Below are 27,575 nucleotides of genomic sequence, written 5' to 3' on the forward strand. Positions count from 1 at the left end.
AAACATGACCTTCCAGGAAGACTTTATATTTCTGCAAACTGTTGAATTCCCTCCAGGCATCGTTCTTTTATCCTGGGAAAATACCACTTTCAATACCCTGGAAATACTCTTTTAAGTTTTCTAGGTGGATTTTCTCTTTCTTTCTTTTCTTTTCTTTCTTTCTTTCTTTCTTTCTTTCTTTCTTTCTTTCTTTCTTTCTTTCTTTCTTTCTTTCTTTCTTTCTTTCTCTTTCCTTTCTTCCTTTCTTCCTTCCTTTTTTTCTTTCTTTCTTTCCTTCTTTCCTTTCTTCTTTCCCCATCCCTCTCTCCTTCCCCTCATTCTTTCTTTCCTATCCTTCCTTCCTTCTCTCCCTTCCTCCCTTTTTTCTTCCCTTCTTTCCCCCCCTCTCCTTCCCTTCATTCTTTCTTATCCTTCCTTCCTTCTCTCCCTTCCTCCCTCCCTTTTTTCCTTCCTTCCTTCCTTCTTTTCCTCTCCCTCTCTCCTTCCCCTCATTCTCTTTCCTATCCTTTCTTCCCTCCCTTACCCCCTTTCTTTTTTCCTTCCTTCCTTCCTTTCCTTCTTTCTTTTCCCCCTCCCTCTCTCCTTCCCCTCATTCTTTTTTATCCTTCCTTCCCTCCCTCCTTTTCCTTCCTCCCTCCCTCCCTCCCTCCCTTCCTTCTTTTCCTCTCCCTCTCCTTCCCCTCATTCTCTTTCCTATCCTTCCTTCCCTCCCTCCCTCCCTCTCTTTTTTCCTTCCTTCCTTCCCTTCATTCTTTCTCTTTCTTATCCTTCCTTCCTCTTGCCTGGTTTGCTAATGTAAAGATGGTTATGGTTCCCTCTTTTTGTGCTGACTGCTTTGCCACGACATGGTGTCCTTCACTCCGGGCAGAAGACAAATCAAAGCCTGAAACAGTGGTTGTGTTTTCAGAATGTCTAGGTGCCAGGATGTTGCAGGCACCTGTGCTTTATCCATCCAGTGTACAATCTTTTATTCTTCAATCTACTTCTACTAGTTGGGAAACGCAAACTAATTTGGGGTATTTTGGGTTCCTTCTCCATTCCGTATTCTTTCACTCTAATGCAGGGGTGTCACTGAGGGCCGCATCAGCATTGCGGTTGCCCTGGGGGGTGGGTGGGTGTGGCCAGGGTGGGTGTGGCCTACTGGGTGGGCGTGGATGGAGTGGGTGTGGCCTACTGGGTGGGTGTGGCCAGCTCTACATCGTTTGCGTCAAGGGGGCCTGTGGGGGCCTGGGCAGGAGTGGGACAGATCTGAGGGTCTCTGGCAGAAGGGGGTGGGACCGGGGCAAGCGCCAAGGCATGGTCCATTTCTTCAGTCCTCACAAAGGGTGACCCCTCCCCAGCATGCACCCAGGGGGCGGGGGCCACACGGCAGGGGCTGGTTCCTCGCTGTTTCCAGACGGCCTTGTGGAGCTAAGACTGAATGCATTTCAGCATAGATGGCCATCATAAAATTGTGCATTGGCCCCCGGCCGGCCTGGGCCAGGGCCAAGGCAGCAGGGGCTGTTCCCTCACTGTTTCCAGGATGGCTTCGCGGGCCGCATGAAACTTCACGGGCCGCATCCAGCCCCCGGGCCTTGTGTTTGACATGTTTGCTCTACTGGTTCTTTCTTCCTACTAGGATACAAGTCCTCCCATCTTCAGTCTTATGGGAATTTTTTTGTTAAATTTGCTTCATCTATCTTTTATTTCCTTTTATAGAAATATAAGCATATGTACGTATATATAGATGTATCCTTACATACATTACATAATAATACAATGGAGATTTTAATATCAAGTACTTAGTTAAAGATTGAGACTATTATATAACTAATATGTTGATGGTAATTGGAGTGTTTCCCCCCCTTTTTTACAGTATATTCAACATAAAACATAGAATATCAGAGTTGGAAGGGATGTCCACTAAACAAATAGCGAGAACTTGAGGACTAGCTGCACTTGCATCTGATGCACAGCCAGAGGTAAATCAGACAGCCTAAATAGTTTCTTCCAACTTTATGATCCAATGACTTTATATGATTCGATGAGCCGCTCAAAAGGCAGAATTCTCCCTGCCTCATTACATATAGAGGGTGGATCCCTACTGAGTCCTGAATGCTTTCCAAGGAAAAAAAATGTATTTTTCTTGAATACTGATCTAGTTTTCAAAGAACGGAGTACAGCCACAGATGTTCCCTCCTAGGAACCCTAACAGCTAAGAAGAACATCCATGATCAATGGCAGTCTACCTCTGAATCCCAAATGCTCAGAATATATAATAACAGAGTTGGAAGGGACCTTGGAGGTCTTCTAGTCCAGCCCAGAATTTACAACTTCTGCCTCCAGAAGTTGTGAATGCTCCAACACTGGAAGTTTTTAAGAAGAGACTGGACAACCATTTGTCTGAAATAGTATAGGGTTCCCTGCCTGAGCAGGGGGTTGGACTAGAAGACCTCCAAGGTCCCTCCCACCTCTATTATTATTATTATTATTATTATTATTATTATTATTATTATTATTATTATTGATCATCGCACAGTCAGCCAGATGTTCAGACTGGATTTGGCATTTTTGTCTACCTATCGAGTCCTTACCCAGGACCTGGGTTAGGTAGATGTGGATGTTTGATGGTATTACAGGTATTGTCGCAGGATGGAAGCAGTTCCTAGTAAGGCCGCCTTTTGCAATTGACTAATGGCGAATTTATCAGTGCCAATGGTGTTCAAGTAGTGCTCAAGTTGTTTTGGGATTGCACCCAAGGAGCCTATGACTATTGGTACTACCCTTGCTTGCCTTTGCCACAGTCTTTCTATTTCTATTTGTCGGTCTTTGTATTTTGTTATCTTCTCCAGTTCTTTCTCGTCTATTCTGCTATCTCCAGGCACTGCCACGTCCACTATTCAGACTTTTTTGTCTTTCTTATCCACAATTGTTAAGTCCGGGGTGTTATGTTGCAGGTGCTTGTCTGTTTGAATTCTGAAGTCCCAGAGCAGTTTAATATCATCATCATCATCATCATCATCATCATCATCATCATCATCATCATCATCATCATATCTCTACTGAATCTGATGTTTTACATTCCCTTTCTTGCCCCAGAAAGATCTGTGCCCTCCTCAGGGCGCGACATTTGATTTCAACAGCCCCGCTGGGTAGCCGTTCGCTTGTTTTCCAGCAACAATGGCTTGAAATAACACAGCCAACCTAGAATTTGGGAATTGCTGACCTCAGTGGAGAAACCAGCATGGCTGGGGAGGGGGGGACGTGGGGGGGGGGGCTGGCCCTCTGCCTAAGGAGGAAGCGTTGAGTGTGTCTAATGCTGAATCTCCTCCTTTGAAGCTGAGGTAAAAGCCATGTCTACAGAATGCAGGTTTAAATTGTGTGTGTGTTTGTGTGTGTGTGTGTGTGTGTTTGGGATGGGGATGTTGGGAATAAGATTAAGCTTGGCAATTTTTAAGTCCTGTGGACTTCAACTCCCAGAATTCCCTAGCCAGCCAGGCTGGCTGGGGAATTCTGGGAGTTGAAGTCCACAGGGCTTAAAGTTGCCAAGATTAGGCACCCTTGGTTTAGGCCAGGGGTAGGCAACCTTGGCTGTTTTATGACTTATGGACTTCAAGTCCCAGAATTCCCCAGCCGGCCATGCTGAGGGGAAAGGGAGAGGTTTCCAAGCTGAGCCATGCTGGCTCAGGAATTCTGGGAGTTGAAGTCCCCCAGTCATAAAAGAGCCAAGGTTGCCTTCCCCTGATTTAGGCCATACTAGAGAGGTGAGACTGGAGGTTTTTCTTTTGGGACTAATGGAAAAACATTTGGGGGGGAGGGAAAGTCGTGGAACTTCATTTTTCTACATGTTAAACTGCAGCGAGATTATCGTAAGATGGAAAGATGTGGCACCACCCACAAAGGAGGAATGATTGGTGAAGATGGTAAAACTTGCTGAGACGAGATGGCTAAATTAACTTCTTTGATCAAAGACTCTACCTCTGTTTATTGCTAACTGGAAACCTGCTATAGACTTTTTGTAAAAAAAAAGGAATTTATGATTTATCGTTTTGATGATTAGACCGGATTATAGAAAGGAACGTTGTATGGTAATCCTAGACTAGACAGAAGTAAATTTATAGTTGTACTTATAACTGCTGTAAAAATTGGAAGCTATTTCTTTGTTATCTTTTTTCTTTCTTTTCTATTTTTCGTTTCTCCCCCCCCCCCCTTTCTTGCGCTTTTAGTTTCTCTCTGATATTCTTCTCACTCTAGTTTGCATTAAGTCTTTATCTTCCTTTTTTTTTAAAAAAAAAACAGCTTTAATAAAATTATACATTTTTTAAAAAAAAATCTAAGGAACAGAATAGGCTTAACCAGGTCTGGAGACAATATAGCATTCACACCAGCTGCTAAGTTTGGCTTGTGTTAACTTGGACAGGGATTTTGAGAGCTGTGCAGAGCCAGCCCCCCCCCTTTTTTTTCATTTATGGTTCAAAAAGCTTTGACTTTAAGGCTTCAAGTGATACCTTGTTTTTTCCTTGGCAGGCAAACCTCAGCAGGATCCCTGTTTTGTTGGCACCCCACGAAGGCTTGATTCATCCAAAAGCAGGAATCCTTTTTTTTTTTTTTAACTTCTTCTAAGGTGATCTTTCAAGATCAGTGAAGGTCTTAGGCCAGCCAAATATTTACAAGGTTTCTTTCCTATAAAATAGGGGGGCTCCAAACTTGGCAATTTTAAGACTTGTGGACTTCAGCTCCCAGAATTCTTCAGCCAGCCACGAGGGCTGAGGAATTCTGGGAACTGAAGTCCGCAAGTCTAAAAATTGGCCGAATTTGGAGACCCCTGCAATAAAGGCTTACATTGACCAAGGGGCTTAAGCTGATGGGCATTGTAGTTTAAACCATCTAGAGCAGTGGTTCTCAACCTTTTTAATGCCGCAATCCCCAACTGGTAGTAAGTTGAGGGCTTTCCCTGCCCGGGAGCGCTGTGCATGCGTGGTGCCGCCCCCTGCGCCGGCCGAGGTGTAGCTGGCAAGCGGCAGAGATGGAGCAGGCTGACCACCAGCTGGGCCACCAGCTGGCCCAGCCCAAGGGAGGTAAGGCACTCGCCGGAAAAGGGGAAAAAATGGCGGACAGCCTTGCTTGGCGACCCCTGTGAAATGGTCGATTGACCCCAAATGGGGTCGTGACCCATAGGTTGAGAACCGCTGATCTAGAGGACACTGGTTGCCCGCTCCTGACCTAAATGAATGAACGCGACACAAGATGTTGCGTGAAACATAACATGCTTGTTTGTTAGATCTGCATTTCACATTTAATTTGGGAGCTGAAGGTGGCATACAGGGTACTCCCATGACAATCCTATAAAGTAGGCTGGGCTGAGAGAGAAGGGTGATTGGTCTCAAGATGCCCAGTGGGTTTCTGGGGCTGAGGGGAATAACAGAATAACAGAGTTGGAAAGGACCTTGGGGGTCATCTAGTCCAACCCCCTGCTCAGGCAGGAGACCCGATACCATTTCAAACAAATGGCCGTCCTGTCTCTTCTTAAAAATCTCCAGTACTGGAGCACCCACAATTTCTGGAGGCAAGCTGTTCCACTGGTTAATTGTTCCCACTGTCAGGAAATTTCTCCTTGATTAGTTCCCACCCATTGTCCTGCTTTCAGATGCTTTGGAAACCTGACTACGGAAACTAGGGCCTGAATCCAACACTTCCATGGCTATCCTATGCTGGCTCTCTTTTCATGTGAATACAACCAGGAGATTTTGTACAGACCTAGTAAACGTGTTGTGTGAACGCAGCTCATGGATACAGGCAGGGAGCAGAAGAAAATGAATGCCCATTCATGTTTTGGCCAAGCTAGCCAGCCAAGAGTCAACTGCATGTGTCGTTAATGCACTTCATTAAGAATCCTAATTTCAAAGCCTGGCAAATGAGCCGCTAAAACGCAGCAGTGCAGGGTTTTAATTTTGATTTTATTTATTTGTACGCCACCTGCCTTATTTTTATAAGGCTTCGTGGTATCCGAAACAGAACATCCAGATTCAGTTACACTTTTGTTCCAGATAGTATTAACCTTGTGAACTCTCAAGCTTCCTCTTTCCGCTTTGTATTCAAGATGGACAGTGATTAATATTTATATATATTTATATGTAAGGATATAGCTATATACATACATGTGTGTGTGTGTGTGTGTGTGTATAGCATGTCTATATGTGTTATGTATGTGTACACTTTTGAGAACAGGTGACAGAATTTCATTTTTAATGTGTGCCAATGACAATAAAGACTCTCTCTCTCTCTCTGTGTGTGTGTGTGTGTGTGTGTGTGTGTGTGTGAATAATAAATAAATAAATAAATAATTCCAGGTGGCAAACATACCCAACTCACCTTTCTCCACAACATCAACTTTGTAAGGTGAGCTGGGCTGAGAGAGAGGGTGACTGGCCCAAGATCAGGATGAGGTAGGATTAGAACTCATGGACACCTAGTTACAGCTCCAAACTCAACCAGCTGGCTTTCATAGCCAAGGTGAGACTAGCACTCACTGCCTTCCACTTTCTAGCCTGTCATCAATACATGCCAGTTGCCAGGTGTCCGAATTTTGATCACGTGACCACAGAGACGCTGCAACGATCGTAAGTGTAAAAAGGGGTCACGGGTCACTTTTTTTCAGTGCCTTCGTCACTTTGGTCGCTAAACGAACGGTTGTAAGTCGAGGACTACCTCTAAACAAACCCACAGTTGGGGAAAGAGGTAAACGGCCCCCTCTCAGCTCCCTGGCCCACTTGTCTGGGTGTCCAAGGCCACGGGGTATAAATGAAGCCGGGGCAAAAATCTGAGTCACGCTGAATTGATCAGAGAAATCTCTTTTCTGGGCTGCTTTAAGCAGTCCCAATTGCTGCCTGGAAACAAGAGCTTGTCAGGTCTAATCCAAGCAGACCAGGACCCCCACTGGTAGAAATACTTGATCTCCAGGCCTTCAGTTTGCAGACCCGAGGCCTTTCAAACTTTCTGTTTTCCAGGCAGATTTCCCATAAAAATATTATGCAGAGCGATGAAACTATACTGTACTAACTTGGGGGGGGGGGGGGGGGAGAGAAAATGAGACCTGGTTGAGCTGTGCCTCCAATGGTTATGTAAAACAGGGGTCTCCAAACTTAGCAACTTGAAGACTTGTAGACTTGTGATTTGGTGGTAGCAGTGCCTTAGATCCGGGGTCCCCAACCTCCGATCTGTGGACCGGTACCGGGCCGTGGCATGCCAGCAACCGGTTCGCACAGTCTGTGGGATGCAGGCAGCACACAAAACCATGCCCCCTCTAGTCTATGGAAAAAACCTCTCTCCATGGAACTGGTCCCTGGTGCCCAAAAGGTTGGGGACCTCTGCCTTAGATAGAAGGTCTGTGCAGAAAGTGGTAAGGACAGCCGAGACGATTATAGGAAGCTTGCTCCCCTGGATTCAGGATACTGCTTATAAGCGCTATGTGCTTAGAGCTCGAAGCATTATTAGAGACCACACACACACACACACACATTTCACGGTCTGTTCCTGTTGCTCCCCTCTGGGAGGAGGTTTTGAAGTATTTATCGCAGAACTACCAGATTCTGCAACAGCTTTGTTCCTTATGCCATCCATCTGGAAAAGTTGCAGGATTCTTTTTTTTTTCCCCACCATGCCTATGTGTACATTCAAACTAGACTGTGATGTTTCTCTGTGTTGTATGTGTGTATGTGTGTGTATGTATAATGGTTACCATTTGAGATCTGAATGCAAAGAAATGTCATTTGAATATATACTGATTAGTGTACATTTAAAGTGACAGTAAAGTTGCCAAGCTTGGAGACCCTGATGCAGAAGATGGGAAGGGCCTTGCCAAGAGCTCTCTGTAAAAAAGGATGGGAGGAACAGGAATTCTGTCTTGGCACCGCCTAGTTCAGTGATGGCGAACCTTTTAGAGACCGAGTGCCCAAACTGCAACTCAAAACCCACTTATGCATTGTCGGGTGCCGGGTGGGTGTGGCCATTGGCTGGATGTGGCCCATTGGGTGGGTGTGGCCCATTGGGTGGGCGTGGCTACGGTGGTAACGGCAGACTGGGTGGGACTAAAAAGTTCAATTAATCAATTCCAACTTTGCAAAATCTTTTTTTTTCCCGCAAGAAATTGAAATTGACTAATTGATTGAACCTTTTTTTTTTTTTTTTTTTTGCACACGGTGGCAGAGGCCTAAAGCGAAAAGATTTTATAAAACCCAGCTGAAGGCCTGGGACTGCAGCGACGGCGCACATGCCCACAGAGAGGGTTTTGAGTGCCACCTCTGGCACCCATTGCCATAGGTTCGCCACCACTGGTCTAGTTGCTGGATGCAGAACTTGTAAAGCTCTACATTTGGGGGCAAATTATAATGCAATATTTGTCGACCTTGGCAACTTATAAAATACATGGGCTTCAACTCCTAGAATTCTCCAGCTAGCATGACTGGCTGGGAAATTTTGAAAGTCGAAACTCATGTACTTTAAGATAGGTCAGGGATAGGCAACATTGGCTCTTTTATGACTCGTGGACTTCAACTCCCAGAATTCCAGAGCCAGCCATGCTGAGGGGATAGGGAGAGGTTTCCAAGCTCAGCCATGCTGGCTCAGGAATTCTGGGAGTTGAAGTCCACCAGTCATAAAAGAGCCAAGGTTGCCTACCCCTGAGATAGGTGAACTTCAACTCCCAGAATGCCCTGGTCAGCATGGCTGGCTAGGCAGGGGTGGGGAAATCTTGGCTCTTTTATGACTTGTGGACTTCAACTCCCAGAATTCCTGAGTCAGAATGGCTGGTTCAGGAATTCCGCGTATTGAAGCCCACAAGTCATAAAAGAGCCAGGGTTGCCTACTCCTGGAGGGCATTCTAGAAGCTGAAGTCCATCCATCATCCAATTGCTAAAACTGAGAAACACTGACTTAGTCTTGGGTTTGGATCCTGTCCCGACTGAGGATGGCTTCATTCAGTAGCCAAGCGGGTTGTGTGAATGCCGGCCATGGGTGAACCCACCCTTCCTCGTGTCCCAGCACAGAATAACAGAAGGATTTCCGACAAGAACTAAAGGGCTTAACCCTATTGGTGTGAGCTCAAAGTGTGCGCAGGCAGGCCAAAATGTGCGTGCAAGAAGCCGCAGTGTGGTAGCGCTGCTGTACTGATTTGATTTCTAAGGCACTCCTTGACAGACGGCATACGTCTCTGGGCAGCGAGCAGGAAGTTATAAGCAACAATAAAAACATCAGCAAAAAACTAATGACACTTGGGTCAGTGCACATGTCTATATCAATAACGCTTTCAAAACAGGTTGATCTAAATTCCTGGCCCAATGCCTGGACAGAAAGCCAGGTTTTTAATGTCTTATCAGGCTTAGGGACATCTGACTCTCAAGAGAGATTCTGTTCCCCATCTTGGTGGAATAACAGAATAACAGATCTGTATGGGACCTTGGATAGGATAGGATAGGATAGGATAGGATAGGATAGGATAGGATAGGACTGGAAGGGACCTTGGAGGTCATCTAGTCCAACTCCCTGCTCGAGCAGGAGAACCTAGTCTAATGAAGAAAAGGACGAGGGGTGACATGATAGCAGAGTTCCAATATTTCAGGGGCTGCCCCAAAGAAGAAGGAGTCAAGTTATTCTCCAAAGCACCTGAAGGCAGGACAGGAAGCAACGGGTGGAAACTAATCAAGGAGAGAAGCAACCTAGAACTAAGGAGAAATTTCCTGACAATTAGAACAATTAATCAGCGGAACAACCTGCCTCCAGAAGCGGTGAATGCTCCAACACTGGAAGTTTTTAAGAAGAGACTGGACAACCATTTATCTGAAATGGTATAGGGTTTCCTGCCTGAGCAGGGGGTTGGACTAGATGGCCTCCAAGGTCCCTTCGAACATTATTTTTATTTTTATTAACCATCACCGTTATTTGTTTAACCATGGCAAAAAAAAGGATCATACAATCTCTGTGGGCATGCGCGCTGTCGCCCCAGTCCTAGGCCTTCAGCTGGGTTTTATAAAACCTTTTCGCTTTAGGCCTCCGCCGCCATGTGCAAAAAAGAAAAAAGGTTCAATCAATCAATTTCAACTTCTCGTGGGAAATTTTGCAAGTTGAAATTGATTGATTGAACTTTTTAGTCCCACCAGTCTGCCGTTACCACCACAGCCATGCCCACCCAATGGGCCACACCCACCCAATGGGCCACGGACACCCAATGGACCATGCACACCCAATGGGCCACACACACCCAATGGGCCACGCACACCTGGCACCCGATGATACATAAATGGGTTTTGGGTTGCAGTTTGGGCACTCGGTCTCTAAAACAGTGGTTCTCAACCTGTGGGTCGGGACCCCATTTGGGGTCGAACGACCATTTCACGGGGGTCGCCAAACAAGGCTGTCCGCCATTTTTCCCCCCTTTTCTTTGGCCACGCCCCTGGCACCCAGTGATGTATAAGTGGTTGGGGGTCACCACAACATGGGGAACTGTATTATGGGGTCACGGCATTAGAAAGGTTGAGAACCACTGCTCTAAAAGGTTCGCCATCACTGGACTAGACAGTCACTTGTCTGAGATGTAGGTTCTCCTGCTTAAGCAGGGGGGCTGGACTATAAGACCCCAGGGTCCCTTCCAGCTCTATCCTATTCTAATGTTGGCTGGGGGATTCTAGGTCCATACATCTTACAGTTGCCAAGATTGAGCAGTTGCAAAAAACTAGGTTAGTTCACAATTCAGGGTCTTCTGCAAACCTCAAACAGTCATCAATTCAGCTCCTAAACCAACCATGGTTTGAAGACCTGGCCTTGTACTCTGCTTTGACTCAAAACCCAGAGGTCCTTCTGTTGATGAGAAAAGGAAGGAATCCTCAAGAACATGTTGTGCAAGACTGCGAAATCAGGAAAAAGCACCCAGCACAGAGAGCATAAAATCCAGAGTCATAAAAAGAGATTAACACAGAGACTGTTTTTTGGTGATAAGAAAAGATACCGGAGAAAAGATCAAGGTTATCAAGTAACAAAAACGGTGAATGGCTAAGAAGGATCTTGCACCAAACTGGGGGTTGGGTAAAAGAAGGAAGAACAGAGTGTGCACCAGCCTTGGGAAAAAAAAATACACAAGAGAAGCAAAGTGCACGATTAAAAGAAGAGTTAAGGCAATTGTGGGAGGATCTTCTTTAAACAACATCGATCCGTTTTCATATTTGTGCACTGACTTAACGAAAACTGGGCTTGTACCGTTTACAGCTACTGCAAACTGAGACAGTCTCAGTCAAACACGATTCTCGAATGTCGCTATGTAGCTTTCTTAGTGACAACACAGAAATAGTTTACTGTCCTTCTGAGTGGTTTCTTACCCTCCCCATCTAATACGCAGTCCTAAATTTTGCTTGTTTTCTCTATTCAAGCAGCAACTGGGTTTTCATACAGGTTTTTTTTCAATAGCAGGCAAGGAATCATAATCTCAAAGCAAAGATCAGCCAATTTCTAACGTAAGGTTGGTCAACCGTGTCAACTTTAAGACTTGTGGACTTCAACTCCCAGAATTCCTCAGCCAGCAAAGCTGGCTGGGGAATTCTAGGAGTTGAAGTCCACAAGTCTTAAAAGTTGACACAGTTGACGACCCCTGCTTTAAGATGTGTGAACTTCAACTCCCAGAATTCTGATCTAATTCTTTAGATTCACTTCTAATTGAAATGAATGTTCACCAACTTCGGTATGTTGTGAGAATGCAACCACTTGCCTTCTGCTTAACCTAGTTAAGCTGTTTCTTCTCCCTAGCATTTTTCCACAAGTGCAGGGTCTGCTTTTTTTTCCAGACCAACTGAGTGTTGATCCATTGGTTGCGACAGGAATTGATAAGACCGGCTTATTGACCAAATCTGTTGTTGTGGGCTAAGACAGAATGATTGGGCAAAGTCAATCAGCTGCCTTTCATGCTTAAGGCAGGATTAGAACTCAGTTCACCTGGTGATTGGACAAAATCACCCAGCCAGTTTTCATGCCTAAGGCAGGACTAGAACTTACAGTCTCCTGGTGATTGGGCAAAGTCAATCAGCTGCCTTTCATGCCTAAGGCAGGACTAGAACTCACAGTCACCTGGTGACAGGCCCAAAGTCAACCAGCCAGCTTTCATGACTATGGCGGGACTGGAACTCAGTCTCCCGGTTTCTCACCTGACGCCTTAACCACTAGAGCTGTGTTGGCTCTTACCCAAGCATATCTTGGAGTACAAATGAAGACATCAGGAACAGAACTTCAGATGGAAGATGTGTTTCCCCAAGGATTGACAGTTGTCTCCAGGAGGAACTGAAGATACTCAGTAGATCAGTGGTTCTCAACCTGTGGGTCGGGACCCCATTTGGGGTCAAACGACCATTTCACGGGGGTCGCCAAACAACACAGTCTGCCATTTTTTTCCCCTTTTCCTTAGCTATGCTACTCCCTTTTATTCTATTGGCTTTTGAAAGCCAATAGAATAGATTCTCTTGAATAGAGTCCAATTCTATTGGCTTTCAAAAGCCAATAGGAATTGTCCAGGCTGTCTCTGCCCTGCTGAGCCCGCCAAAAGTCCCATTCTGCAAACGGTGCTGCACCAGTTGAGTAGTCCTCGACTTACGACCGGTTGAGTAGTCCTCGACTTACGACCGTTGGGGGTCGCGGCATTAAAAAGGTTGAGAACCACTGCAGTAGATTGTTAGGATGTGAAGGCAGCTAAGTTCCCGTGATTCCCCTGCTCTAACCACTTTTGTTAGATTTGATCATCACAAGAAAGAGTATCAAAACGATCTTGGCAGGGGAACGTGGACATCCTGGTCTCCCAAGCTATAGCTCAATAAGGATCACAAAAGCTTGCTAAAAGCTGGAACTCACACAGGGAAACTTGCTGATTGTTAAGTGTCAAGCTTCAGTTGCTAACCGAAGTTTCACATTTCAATTGCCGATTAAAGTTTCAGTTCTGGCCAGGAAACCCAGACAAATTTCCCAAACAGCCAGCAGAATCTGTGCCTCGGGCACACACTAACCCAAGTTCCAGCACACCCACGGAGGGCTCAGTTACGGTAACCTTCCCAGGGTGAAGTCAATCTTGCAAAAAAGGGCCGCAGGAATCAAAGTTTTTCCATGAGAATTCTATTTTTAAAGAAAGCCTTTAAGTGCGAAAGGGGTCACTCTTTTGAACCTCCTTTCCTAATACAGGTAGTCCTCAACTTATGACCGCAGTTGTGTTGTTAAGAGATAGCTATTAAGCTATTAAGTGAATTTTGTCCCCCTTTCTTGCAACAGTCGTTACATGAATTCCTGCAGTTGTTAAGTTAGTACGGTAAGTTAAGGCACTGAATCTGGCTTCTCCATTGACTTTGCTTGTCAGAAGACTGCAAAAAGGGATTGTATGACCCCAGGACACTGGCCATCACAAATATGAGTCAGTTGCCAAATGTCTGAATTTGGGATCACGTGACCACGGAGATGCTGCAACAGTCATGGGTAAAAGAGTCATAAGTCACTTTTTTGCCATCGTAACTTCAAATGGTCACTAAATGAATTAGAGTAGAGTAGAGTAGAGCAGAGTTGGAAGGGACCTTGGAGGTCTTCTAGTCCAGCCCCCTGCTCAAGCAGGAGAACCTATACCAGTGATGGCAAATCTTTTAGAGACTGAGTACCCAAACTGCAACCCAAAACCCACTTATGCATCGTCGAATGCTGGATGGGTGTGGCCCTTTGGGTGGGCATGGCATTGGGTGGCCGTGGCTGCAGTGGTAATGGCAGACAGGGTGGGACTAAAAAGTCCAATCAATCAATTCCAACTTTGCAAGATCTTTTTTTCCCCCGCAAGAAGTTGAAATTGACTGATTGAAACTTTTTTTTTTTTTTTTTTGCACATGGCGGCAGAGGCCTAAAGTGAAAAGGTTTTATAAAACCCAGCTGAAGACCCAGGACTGGGGCGACGGCACGCGTGCCCACAGAGAGGGCTCTGCATGCCACCTCTGGCACCCATGCCATAGGTTCGCCACCACTGACCTATACTATTTCAGATAGGTGATTGTCCAGTCTCTTCTTAAAAATTTCCAGCGATGGAGCACCCACGATTTCTGGAGGCAAGCTGTTCCACAGGCTGATTGTCCTCATTGTCAGGAAGGAATTGCTGTAAGTCTATCTGTACTTTAAACTTGTGTTGAAAGGATCCTTTAAAACAGGATCCTTTTTCTACCTTGTTTAGGGAGACAAACTTTGGGCCACAACGATTTTTATCTTCACAACCACTTTGTAAGGTAGTTGAAAGTGAGACAGTGGCCACCACCTTCCAAGGTAGAGGGGAAACTGGATCCCAGGCTCAGGGGTCTAACTATGATGTAGTTTGTCTTGTAAACCCAATCAGGGGACAGGGAGGGGATGTATGAGCTGGGCTGCCCAACACATTAAGATGTTGATAAACTGGCATATACTGCGTCCACACAGTAAACTGGGCCAATCACGTATCGGCTCCATGCAATAGATCAGGTGTCTCCTAACTTGGCAACTTTCAAACTTGTGGACTTCAACTCCCAGAATCCCTCAGCCAGCCATGGCTGGCTGGGGAATTCTGGGAGTTGAAGTCCACAAATCTTAAAGTTGCCCAATTTGGACAGCCCTGTAGTAGATGAACCCAAACAGTGTAATCAGCTCACGGTCTTTTTCTTGAGCTTTGCACAAAGTTCTCCTGTTGACTGCAGAAAGCAGAGATCCAGAGTGATTAAATTTACAGGTAGTCCTTGACTTGCAATCCTTCATTAGCCAACTGTCTGAAGTTATAACGGCACTGGAAAAAGTGACTTACAACTGGTCCTCACACTTATGACCGTTGCAGCATCCCTGTGGTCACATGATCAAAATTAGGATGCTTGGCAATTTGCACTTACGTACAATGATAACAGCGTCCTACAGCATTATGGGATCACCATTTGTAATTTTGGCAGCACAGATTCCATTCTACTCCCACTCTCCCCAAACTTTTAAAGTGGCCCGATGGACGCCCGGTGTTGCGAGTTTTCCACAAAGGTGCCAAACTTTCCATTGTGGAATATTCCAATCCTAAAAAAAAGGTAAATCTGAGATCTTTTCGGAAAATCTGACGCATTCCGAAAGGTGGTCAGGATTACGGAAAGCATGTGTCACGCGCTGAAAACAATATTTGCTTTTCCGGCCAAGAATTGAGTTCCTGTTAATTACCCTTAGCATACAGGCTGGGGGATTCTGGGAGTTGAAGTCCAGTCACCTTACAGTTGCCAAGCTTGAAAAACATTGGCTTAAAGCTTATTTATTTAGCCTAGCTTTCCTTCAGGAACGCGAGGTAGCATAGACAGTTTTGCTCAGAAGTGGAAGTAGAACTACATGCTCCTATTTGTAGTCCAGCACCTTAACCCAGTGTTTCTCAACCTTGACAATTTTAAGGCATGTGGACTTCAACTCCCAGAATTCCACAGCCAGCAATGCTGGCTGTGGAATTCTGGGAGTTGAAGTCCACATGCCTTAAAATTGTCAAGGTTGAGAAACACTGCCTTAACCACTACACCAGCTGGCTCTCTCTCTCTCTTTTTTTTTTTATTATAAAGTTTTATTAATTATTTTTTATATATACAATTCAATAGTAATCGTTCAACAAAACCTGTGGTCTGAATATCTCATTCCCTAATACAAATTAAATTCCTAATCCCTAAATCTTTTCTCTAACCCTTGATAAAATAGGTCCCAAGTTTGAAAATATTCTGTTTCTTCTTTTTCTTTCAACCTTAAAGTAAGTCTGGCCATTTCCGCGCAGTCGAATCTTTTTTTTAATTATTTCTTCTTCTGGTGGTGTTTCTTCGTTCTCCCACTATTGTGCAAATATAACTCTTACATTATCACGTGTAAAATCAAATATGTACTTTGCTTATCACGTTTTTCTGGCATTATACCTTTCTCTGACTATGTACCATCCATCTCACTTACTGCATATCGTGAAAAAGCTCTTCTCAACTTACAACCACAATTGAGCTCAAAATTTATCTTGGTAAGTGAGACATGTGTTAAAGTGGGTTTTGCCCCATTTTATGACCTTTCTTGCCTCCGTTGCTAAGTGAATCACTGCAGTTGATAAGCTAGTAACCTGGTTGTTAAGTGAATCTGTCTCCCCCCCTTGACTTTGCTTGTCAGAAGGTTGCAAAAGGGGATCACGTAACCCCAGGACACTGCGACGGTCATAAATATGGTTCAGTTGCCAAGCAGTTGAATTTTGATCACGTGATCACGGGGAATGCCGCAACGGTCGTAAGTGTGAAAAGCAGTCATAAGTCACTTTTTTCAGCGCCGCTGGAACATCGAACGGTCACTAAACAAAGAATTATAAGTTGAGGACTATCCCTGTGATGCATTTGACTTGACAGCCCCTTGCCTTTCTTATGGACATCCCCTTGTTGTGGAATTTTTTTTTAGTGACTTCAAAGAGTCACTAAATGAACTGTTTTAAATCGAGGACCAGCTGTACACCTGTCACCCACATAGCCTGTTGATATTTGTGATAGCTCGCAGAAGACTTTGTAATCGAAATGACCCAGAAATGTATTTCTGTTTGTGTGTGTGTGTGTGTGTGTGTGAGAGAGAGAGAGAGAGAGAGAGAGAGAATATCAAATGGCTTTAATCTGCTCATTTAATTCTGATTAGACAAAAGTCCATAAAAAAGGAAAATTAGTCCATAAAGCAATCAAAATCCAACATTAGCCAACACCTTCACTAAGAGGTCATAAAGTTTCTGAATCCTCCAGGAGGTGTTTGCAGATAATATGGAACAACAAGGCTGCCAACGTGGGAGAAAGAAAAATGGTGAGAAGGAGAGGAAAAAACAATCTATCAGAAAAATAAAAAGTCTCACAAGGGCTCCTGCATACTAGCGGAGTATAGGTCTCTTAGGGCAGGGGTCCCCAACCGTGGCAACTTTAAGACTTGTGGACTTCAACTCCATGGCTGGCTGGGGAATTCTGGGAATTGAAGTCCACAAGTCTTAAAGTTGCCACGGTTGGGGACCCCTGTCTTAGGGTACATAAAACATGCTCGAAATCTAAAGTGGAGTTTTCATTTTTGCCCTCACCGCCTGGATACTTACGAAATGAACTTTGCAGACCATCAGGACCAGCTAACCAATTTTATTCGATTGTAGGAGGTCACAGAATCTCCATTAGACAATTCTATTTCATTTAATAAGCTTTCATGAGTTGCAACTGCATTCACACGACACCTTTGCCCAAATCAGATAAAAACCTTGCTAAACCCGGTTAGCATTTATTAGGGTTTACGAACTTAATCATCTCTTCGGCAACCTCACATCCCAGGGCAATGTATCACATTCAACCAGGTGCCCTTAAAAAAATAGGCAGCACAAAATTCTGGGCCACTCTGGGGAATAACACGAGTTGTGTTGTGATTGCACACATTGAAACGAGCCAGGCTGCCTGCTGAAAGCTAATTGTGGGAAATTGAATTAGAAAGGCATATTTTGATTTGCGAGCATAAACTTCCTTGAAATTCTGCAAGCAGTTCTCCATTTTTTTTAAACAGGAGAAGGCTTTGCTCTTATTTTGACAATGTTGGAATTTAGACTCTCTGGGGCAGAGAAACAACAGCTTCATCTGTGTTTGCTTTTTCTCGACAACACCCCCCCTCCCCGCAATACACAAATGCATGCACACACACACACAAACAAACTTTTTAGAAAACCTGTATAAGCATTCCAGAACTGACGTGGAACAGACAGAGGGCAATCCACTTCTAAATATGTTTTTCAAAGTCTACAAAAAAAAATAACTGTGTTTAAAAAGACTACAACACAGCGATGACATTTTGACGGCAAGAACCCATCACTCATAAATACTTCTAATGCTTAAATTCTCCTTGTGCAATAACAGTCCACAAAGTATCAACCTACTTAAGCAGGGTCCCAAATTCAGTTTTCTGGATTTGCACAAGGTAATAAACTAAGCAAATGGTCTGAACAACAACAGAGAACCCCCTAACTAATATTAACACTACACAAAGGCAGCATGCTGCGCAAATATAGTTGCTAGGTTTATTTGTCTGCAGTATGTTTGCTTTATCCATTGGATGAAATAGGCTATCCTGTTAAGCCATAATATGGTTCATATCGCGTAACATTTAACACAGCAGGTTTGTTTCTTTAATTGGGCTCACTCTAAAATGTGAGTCTAGCCAACTTTACTTGCTGAGAATATGAATTCCAACAAGACGCTGTTTTTTGAATGTGGAGTTTCTCTTTACCCAACGTTCAAGGCTAACTAATTCCCATAGAACAGCACACATCTGACAAGATTGCGAAATGAGATTTTCCCATTGTACGAAGACAGAATGTGCTGTACAAATCCTAGTTCATGGTTTAGTGTGTTGCGCAAATCCAACCAACTTTGGCTTAGCTTAGAGACTATGGTCCAAAGTAATCATGGTTTTGTGCAAGCACAATCAAAATGGGAAAGACTAGCACACTGTTATCCGACAATTTGGGGCAAGTGAAGATCTGAGTCAAGATTGCCCTATACTTGGCATGGATTCTTCACCCCATAATCTGCTCTTAGAGCAATTCAAGCCAAGAAAACTTCAGCAATTAACTTAAATAGCCTCCACAAAACTGGTGATGGAGAACAGGAACCAACCAAGAAAGAAGAATCTCGCAGAATCGAGCTTCTAAAGACAGGGGTCTTCAAACTTGGCCCTTTTATGACTTGTGGACTTCAACTCCCATAATTCCTCAGCCAGGCACACGTCATCTCCAACCGGCTCATATATATTTTTATGTGTATTTTCTCTCTTAGGTTTAAGTATCTCTGATAGTAACCACAGGAGAAGAAGCTTAGCAGAGGATCTCTTCGAAAGGTACCACAGGTGTTCCTCGACTTAACAACAGTTCATTTAGTGACCGTGGTCACCTGATCAAAATTCAGACGCTTTGCGACTGACTCGTATTTATGACAGTTGCAGAGTCCCGCGGTCTTTTGCGACCTTCAGACAAGCAAAATCAATGGGGGAAACCAGATTCCCTCACCAACCATGTTATTAACTTAACAACTGCAGTGATTCGCTTAACAGCTGTGGCACAAAAGGTCATAAAGGGGGGCAAAACTCACTTAGCAACAGAAATTTTGGCCTCAATCATGGCCATAAGTCAGGGGTCTTCAAACTTGGTCCTTTTATGACTTGTGGACTTCAACTCCCAGAATTCCTCAGCCAGGCATGCCTGGCTGAGGAATTCTGGGAGTTGAAGTCCACAAGTCATAAAAGGACCAAGTTTGAAGACCCCTGCCATAAGTCATAAGTGACTTAAGTCAGTTAGAACAGTTAACCAGTGGAACAACCTGAAAAAAGAAAAAAAAACACTGGAAGTTTTTAAGAAAAGACTAGACAGCCACATGCTTGAAATGGTGTACGGTTTCCTGCCTGAGCAGGGGGTTGGACTAGATGACCTCCAAGGTATTATTATTATTATTATTATTATTATTATTATTATTATTACTACTACTACTACTACTACTACTACTACTGCTACTACTACTACTACTACTATTGCATCTGACTACCTATAGATCAAGATCTAATCCTCCAGAGCAGTGGTCCCCAAAGACCAGCAGTGGCGGCAGGCAGCAGTGGCAGCAGGTGATGGAAGGGGATGATTTTGTGCACGCAACCTAATCCCACACATGCACAAATGGAGCTTCGCATGCTCGCCTGTCGCTTGCGCAGCCCGGTTTTCAAAGAGCCACGAACCGGGACTGGCCTGCAGACCAGGGGTTGGGGACCCCTGCTCCCGAGGGCAACGTGTTGGACAATGAGTTTGCTTTTTGAAAAGCTTCCAGGATTAAAACTAGGGAAGAGTTTTTCCATTTTAGACTACACACACACACACACACACACACAATCGTTTCTGCTATATGACAGTTAGAACAATTCACCAGTGGAACAACCTGCCACCAGAAGCGGTGAATGCTCCAACACTGGAAGTTTTTAAGAAGAGCCTGGACAGCCATTTGTCCGAAATGGTATAGGGTCTCCTGCCTGAGCAGGGGGTTGGACTAGATGACCTCCAAGTCCCTTCTGTCCAGAGCTAAAACAATACACTTTCTTTTCCCGGCCTACTTTCAGTCTCCTGCCCGTGCCAACCTTCAACAATCAAAAGTATTTTATTTATTTATTTATGTTTAGTTTGCTAGCTTTAAGCTCTAACAGGATCTTTCAAACAAGTAGCTGGGGGAGACTTTGCTCAGCCAGAGGCTGCCATTTCTGACCCTATCATTAAGCAAGCGGTCAGTTTATTTATTCTTCTCCTCGTCCTTTTATTCTCACAAAAAGGCAAGGGCAGGATTTTCCATCCCAGAAGGCTGTTCCCTCAGGATGAGGGTGTCTTTTGCTGTTTTCCTGGAGTCAGCCGAGGGGCCAAAATTCCTAACAGGCTTCACCAAACCACTTTGAGCAGGCCGGGTTCAACCGCAAGCAGATGCATTTTGTACATTGTTATAAATTGGTCTGTTGTATGTTTTTGTCACTTTCAATTTGTTTCCTTAGCACTTGTCCCTCTCTGGCCTCGCACAGAAGCCTTGGGCAGCACCTCAAAGACACCTGACCAAGCTTCATGGAGAGGTTCTGTGGTAGATTAATAACCTGCTTTTCATTCATGAGCTCAAGGTGGCCTTCACCTCCTCCACCTCCTCCACCTCCTTCTCCTCCTCCTCTTTTCAGAAAAACAACCTTTGAAGTAGGTTGAGCTATTAAAGAGAACTGGGTCAATTCCACAAGTCAGTCAGCTTTTGTCCCCAATAGCCTCTCTCTCGGGGCTGCCGCCCACCTGGTGGGACGGTTAAAGGGCAAGGTGCAATTGTAAGAGAAGGACTATGGATTTTCTTGACAATAGCATGGAAGGACAGGGGTCTCCAAACCTGGCAACTTTAAGACTTGTGAACTTTTAACTCCCAGAATTCGGAGTTGAGGTCCACAAGTCTTTTTTTTTTTTAATTGAAAAGTTTTATACAATTTTTTAATACAATATAATATCCCCCCATCTCCCCCCCACCCTAACCCTCCCCCCCTTACTTCCCAGAGCTGATTACAGGGTTAAAAAATAAACAAACAAATTCTAATTAAGCTTATCCAACTATACAAATAATAAAATCCCTAAAATACTTTAACTCAAATACAAAAGAAATATTTCAAACAAAAACATAAATAACAATATAAATAAATCCCACTTTAAGCTTTAAGTTATTCAAAAACTAAATAATACTTTCTAATCCCATATTTATTCTGTACAAAATTTATCCATCTTCTCCACACCGAGATGTATCTTTCTTGTGAACGATCCTTCAAATAAGCAGAAATTTTAGCCATTTCTGCTAAATTAGAAACTTTAAGCAACCATTCTTCTATAGTAGGCAAAGAATTTTTCTTCCAATATCGTCCAACCAATAACCTTGCTGCCGTAATAAGATTCAACATTAAAATAGTTTAACATCACAATCTACAATAATACCTAACAAAAATAACTGTGGTGAAAATTTTATCTTTCTATTAAAAATCTTCTGAACGTTCCACCAGATCTTAATCCAAAGGGCTTTTATGTTTTTACACATCCACCAAATATGGTAATAAGTTGAGGTCCACAAGTCTTAAAGTTGCCAAGTTTGGAGACATAATTTTTCTGGTTTCTCAGTTTAGTCTGCAGCCTTGGGATCTCTTGATGGTCTCCTTGCCCTTCTCTCCACGCCTGATCCTGTGTAGCTGCCTAGTTCAAATAACATTAGAAGGAACGACCACTGCTGGGGGTAAATAACAGGATTCCTTTAGGCTGCTTTGAAAAATCTTTGCCTAAATGCCACCCGGATTTCTTGGCTACAAGATTTCTGCTTTACATCTCTCTCTCTCTCTCTGCATCATCTCTGACAAATTCAGTTTGCCTTCCTCACTACGCCACGACACCAATTAGTGGCAATTCTCACAATGCACTTAATCCACTTTCCGGGTTTAAATAATACACCACATCATCTAGTGAAGCAGCTGCATTCACCCAACGCGCTAAGCCACTCACAGGTGTGCACAAACTAAGATTAAAGTGAATCAAACCTAGGATGCTGCGGGAATTGACCTGCCAGGGTTTCAGCTGACTGGACTTAAGTGTGTAGTGAGAACATGAGCCAAGGGGTGATGCCCATCATGGTACTGCCCACTGAGGCAGCTCAAGAGAAAGACCGAAACCACAATATCCCACACACCTTCATTTCTGCTGCAATCTTCCTGGCTGCACTTCTCCAAAATTTCCTGACTTTTTTTAGAGGCTCTCCTAGTGCAAACCCTCTGGAGTCCTTGATGCTCTCTGTGCTTGCAGACCTTTCATTACCCAACTGGGTAACATCATCAATGCTAGAGAGTGTGGGGTTTTCTCCCTGTCTATAGGCATATAGCTTGCCCTGCCAGTGTTGCTGGAAGTGTGGTTTTCTCCTTGGCAGTTCTTGATTGTGATATTGCTGTCTCATTTAATATTTATATGTTGTGTGGGTCCAAACATGTTGTATATAGCAGGGCTTTTCAACCAGTGGTAGGGGTACCACCTGTGGTACATTGGCACCTGGCAGGTGGTACACGACCATCCTAGAAAAGTGGTAGAGGGGGAGGGGAATGAGCTGAACTGGTGGCAGCACCGCACAAGCCTGAGCGAGAGACGGCTAGAGCTGCAGGGCTGTCAGGGCTCAGCGGAAGTGCCAGGATCAGCGCCAGGCTCCAGTTGGAGCTCGGCGCTGATTCTGACGCTTCTGCTGAGCCCAGAAGAAGCGTCGATGAGCTGGAATGTTGCAGCCTCTCCAGGGTCTTGTGATTTACATTCAGATGCTTGGCAACTGATGCATATTTATGACGGTCACAGTGTCCCAGGGTCATGTGAAGTGACCAAAACCTGCTGCAACTACCCAGCAGATGTGGGGAATAAAAACCAAACACCCCCCAACCCCACTCCCACAGCCAATCCTCAACAGAAAATCTCACAACAATGAAAACCTTGGACAGGAGGAAGAGCACCGTCAGGCCGGCAGGCAGGTGTCTTGCTTGACTGTGGCTTGGGGGGCACTTTTTTCAGTGCCATTGTAACTTCAAACAGTCATTAAGCGAACTGTTGTAAGTCGAGGACTACCTGTACTTTATTACTCCCTCCCCTTTTTTGGGTCATCAAGTTTTTGACACCTTGCTAGGCGACTGGTGGTACTCAGATATTGCCATATCCTAAAAGTGGTACAATGGGTGAAAAGGTTGAAAAGCCCTGGTATATACGTAGTATGTTTAGGTGTGTGTCATGTATGTGTTCACATTGAGAGCGGGCAACTAAATTTCATTTTTGATGTGTGTCGTTGTGCCCACAGTAAAAAATAAAGGTTATCTTATCTTATCTTATTTGTCTGGTATTAATCCCTGCTTATCTGGGTGTTGTTTGCTGGAAAAGTACGAACTACAAGGAGAAAAGCTACACCTCCATCAAGACCAGCAGAGCAAGCTATTGTCTATAAACAGGGAACAAACCCCACTCTTACTTGCACTGATAATGTTACCTAGTTGGGTCATGAAAGGTCTGCAAACAATCTAATTCAGAGAGCACCAAAGGCCCCACAGTTCAATGTAAGCTACAGATATTCTCATCTGTTGGCCATTCATGCTTTTATAGCATTTTCCTACTGCAAATGTCCATCTCTGGGATCCAGATTTGCACAACCTGTCCTTTCCCTCGTGGCTTGCCAAGGCTGGCATCAAACTCAACACCAGAGAAAAACCTGCTCGAACTGAGTGTGTCCACTGTGTAAGAAAAGGATAGCTCAAGACGCTGCCACGTCCAAGAGAGACAGATAAGAGCAAAAAACATGTTCTTTCCACGGTTGCAAGAGCTGTATGAACACACCAACCTCACCAATGAAGTTGACCTTTTTATTCTTGTCATTGTAACCAGACATCTAATGCAAAGGTGGCCAGACAGTTATATGTCTGCTCTTTTCAGTGATGGTGAGTTATTTCCGGACTGCCTATTTTACGTTTTTGTTTTTTAACCGCTCAGAGTGGATGGGTTGGGTTAATATAAAAATGGTGTGCTGGTTCATCATTAGGCTACAAACCAGAAAACTGTGAATTCTAGTACCACTTTGGACATGAAAGCTGGCTGGGTGACTTTGGACCAATACCAGGAGACTGTGAGTTGTAGTCCCGCCTCAGACATGAAAGCCGGCTGGGTGATTTTGGGCCAATCACCAGGAGATTGTGAGTTCTAGTCCCACCTTGGGCATGAAAGCTGCCTGGGTGACTTTGGGCCAATCACTAGGAGACTGTGAGTTCTAGTCCCGCCTTAGGCATGAAAGCTGGCTGGGTGACTTTGGGCCAATCACTAGGAGACTGTGAGTTCTAGTCCCGCCTTGGGCATGAAAGCTGGCTGGGTGACTTTGGGCCAATCACTAGGAGACTGTGAGTTCTAGTCCCGCCTTAGGCATGAAAGCTGCCTGGGTGACTTTGAGCCAATCACTAGGAGACTGTGAATTCTATTCCCGCCGGAGACACAAAAGCTGGCTGGGTGACTTTGGGCCAATCACTAGGAGACTGTGAGTTCTAGTCCCGCCTTAGGCATGAAAGCTGGCTGGGTAACTTTGAACCAATCACTAGGAGACTGTGAGTTCTAGTCCAGCTTTGGGCATGAAAGCTGGCTGGATGACTTTGAGCCAATCACTAGGAGACTGTGAGTTCTAGTCCCGCCTTGGGCATGAAAGCTGGCTGGGTGACTTTGAGCCAATCACCAGGAGACTGTGAGTTCTAGTTCCGCCTTGGGCATGAAAGCCGGTTGGGTGACTTTGAGCCAGTCACTCTCTCTCTCTTAGCCCAACCCACCTCACAGATTGTTGTTATGAGTAAAACAGAAAGGAGCATTATGTATGTCAGCCTGCCTTGAGTTACTTATCAAATAATAAAGGCAGGATTTTTAAAATCTAAAAAAAAAAAAAGACTTTCCTACCTACCTACCTAAATTATATGGTTATTGCTGGAAATTCTGGCAGGTTGAATTCTACCCTTCCGGAAGTCCACCAAGTTTGTTTCTTTATGTAATTAATTACGTTTATATCCCACCCCTTTTGTTCCAAGATTCAAGGCAACAGACTACTGCCTCCTCCCATCTTTCCCGTAAATAACAGCCCTGCGAGGGAGGCAGCCCCAAGGTCACCCCAAGTGCTTCTGTAGTTAAAGATGGATTGAACCATCAAGGGTCACCCTGATACTCGTCCAACACTTTCATTCAGATTAGGAAACCTGAATAGAAATAGAAATAGAAAGCTGGAAAGGACGTTGGAGGTCTTCTAGTCCAGCCCCCTGCTCAAGCAGGAGAACTTGAACTGCAGCCCAAAATATATTCCCTTCTCCTTTTGCTTGGCTGTAGGATCCAAGGGGCACCTATGCAGAAGCTGGCCTGCTCCATTTGATATCTGGGAAAGCCAAACTCTATGCAGATTCCCACTGTTCAATTACCCATACCAATTGGCTTGTCCAACAGGTGAACCTACAAAGACTTCAGTGTACCTGTTGGATCTTCCACTGGACTGACAGCATGTGACCGCAATACACTTGGACAGGAGCAAACCTAGATTTGCGGTCCAGCTCTACCAGTCCCCCACCAGCTAGCCCTGTAACTTTCACGAGCATCTTCTTAGGAAGAGAAGTCCCAATTCTCTCCTTCTTGTGCCCATTTCTGGCTGTGATGCCTGGACTGTTGCATCAGAAATGCGTCTATCTAAATAAAAATAAAATATATAAAATCGGAGACTAAAATATATGAAAAACAGTTGCAGGAAATAGCTATGGCTAAATCTAGAGAAAAGAAGGACTGGGGGGGGGGGCACGATAGCAGTCTTCCAGTATTTGAGGGGCTGCCAGAAAGAAGAGGGGCTCAACTTAGTTTCCAAAGCACCAGAAGGCAGTACAAGAAACAATGGCTGGAAACTCATAAAGGAGAGAAGCAACCTGGAATGAAGGAGAAACTTCCTAAGAGTGAGGACAATTAACCAGTGGAACAGCCTGCCTCCAGAAATTGTGGGTGCTGCATCACTGGAGATTTTTGAGAAGAGTCTGGACAACCACTTGTCTCAAATTGTCATAGGGTCTCTTGCTTGGGCAGGGGGGTCGACTAGAAGACCTCCAAGGTCCCTTCCAGCTCTATTCTGATTGATTGATTGAGGTGGATGAAGAAAGGGTTCGATCCGAGAGGGCTGGAAAACACGGGGTGGACGTCTCAGCTTCCCCTTTACTGCCAAAAGCCACACACACACACACACACACACACGTTTAACAGTGTGAGGACCGGCGGAACTTCTAGCCCTAACTCGATAAAGCGAAGCGCAACGCAACGCAGCTTGCAATACTGCAAAACCCAAGCAATCTTCACACGCTCAGAGGCTTGCCTGCTTTCCCTCTTTCCTCCTTCCTCCCCTCGCCGCTTTAAACCTCTCCAGCGCGAAAGGCTCCCGGCTGGGCTGGAGGAGCCTTCCAGGTGGGGAGGCGGGGAGGGAGTGGAGGACGGGCACTCTGCCCATGAGCAGAGTCCCTCTTTCCTTTTTTTCCACGCAGGCAGCAGGAGGAGCCCGTCCCGCGGCGGGGAAGGCGCCCAGGCCACTCACCAGCGTCTGCTCGTACTGCAGCGCCCGCTGCTCCAGGCCGCCGTCCGCCGCCATCCTGGCCGCTTTCTCCGGCTTCTCCGCTCGCTTCTCCGCTCGCGGGCAGCACTCCCTCCGGGCAGCCCCACCGGCGCTCCCTCCCCTCGGCCAGGGCTCCTCGCCTGGCTCCGTCTCCCCACGCCCCCGGGCGGGGAGGGGCGGGACGGGGCCCGACGGGACTGGCTGGCCGGAGCAGGCCTAAAGGAGGTCCCGGCAGCCCCGCCGCTCCGCTCCGCCCCTCCGGCTCCCGCCGGACCCGGCCGGGGCTCTGCCGTGCTGGGAGAAGCGGCGCCCGAGCGGCCCGGAGGAGACTTCTCGGACGGGCCGCCAACTCCCGCGTCCTTCCCCCTCCAAGTCGATCCGAGGGCATCGGCTAAACTTTACTGGCCGGCCTGAATGCCTCGTCCTCGATATGCGTGTAGAGGAGAAGTCTCGTTCACACAACACACTGAACCCCGTCACCAAGCGCCCCATTAGCCCCCATTCTTGGAGTTCAGCCTTGGGAGAGGGAAATTCAGTTTGGGCAGTCCACAGTCGTTGCTTTTTTACCTCATGGCGTCTTGTTGAATCCAGCAGAAATTCCATTTACAACAGTTCGCTTAGTGACCGTCCAAAGTTACAACGGCACTAGAAAAAAAGGGAACCTATGACCGTTTTTCACGCTTAGGACCACTGTGGCGTCGGACACTTGGCAACTGACTCAGCTTTATGACGGTCACAGGGATCAGGTGATCCCCTTTTGCAACCTGACGAGCAAAGTCAATGGGGGAAGCCAGATTCGCTTAATAACTGTGTGACTAACTTAACAACTGCAGTGATTCACTTAACAATTGTGGAAAGAAAGGGGGTAAAACGAGG

At 45.3% G+C, this 27,575-nt stretch overlaps 1 protein-coding gene across 2 annotated transcripts in view; it reads right to left on the reverse strand.

Annotated features, from left to right (window-relative positions):
- Positions 1-26,834, reverse strand: part of CLCN2 (chloride voltage-gated channel 2) — a 115,248-nt gene extending 88,414 nt beyond the window's left edge. For both annotated transcript variants that reach the window (XM_039356510.1, XM_039356509.1), the window contains exon 1: positions 26,682-26,834. In XM_039356510.1, coding sequence (XP_039212444.1) covers positions 26,682-26,735 — 54 coding nt within the window. In that variant the 5' untranslated portion in view covers positions 26,736-26,834. The remainder of the gene's footprint in view (positions 1-26,681) is intronic.
- Between the last annotated feature and the right edge of the window lie 741 nt (positions 26,835-27,575).

This window comes from Crotalus tigris, unplaced genomic scaffold (genome assembly GCF_016545835.1).
Source record: "Crotalus tigris isolate CLP2741 ecotype Arizona unplaced genomic scaffold, ASM1654583v1 scf7180000018825.4774228, whole genome shotgun sequence".
In the NCBI taxonomy this organism is placed as follows: Eukaryota; Metazoa; Chordata; class Lepidosauria; order Squamata; family Viperidae; genus Crotalus; species Crotalus tigris.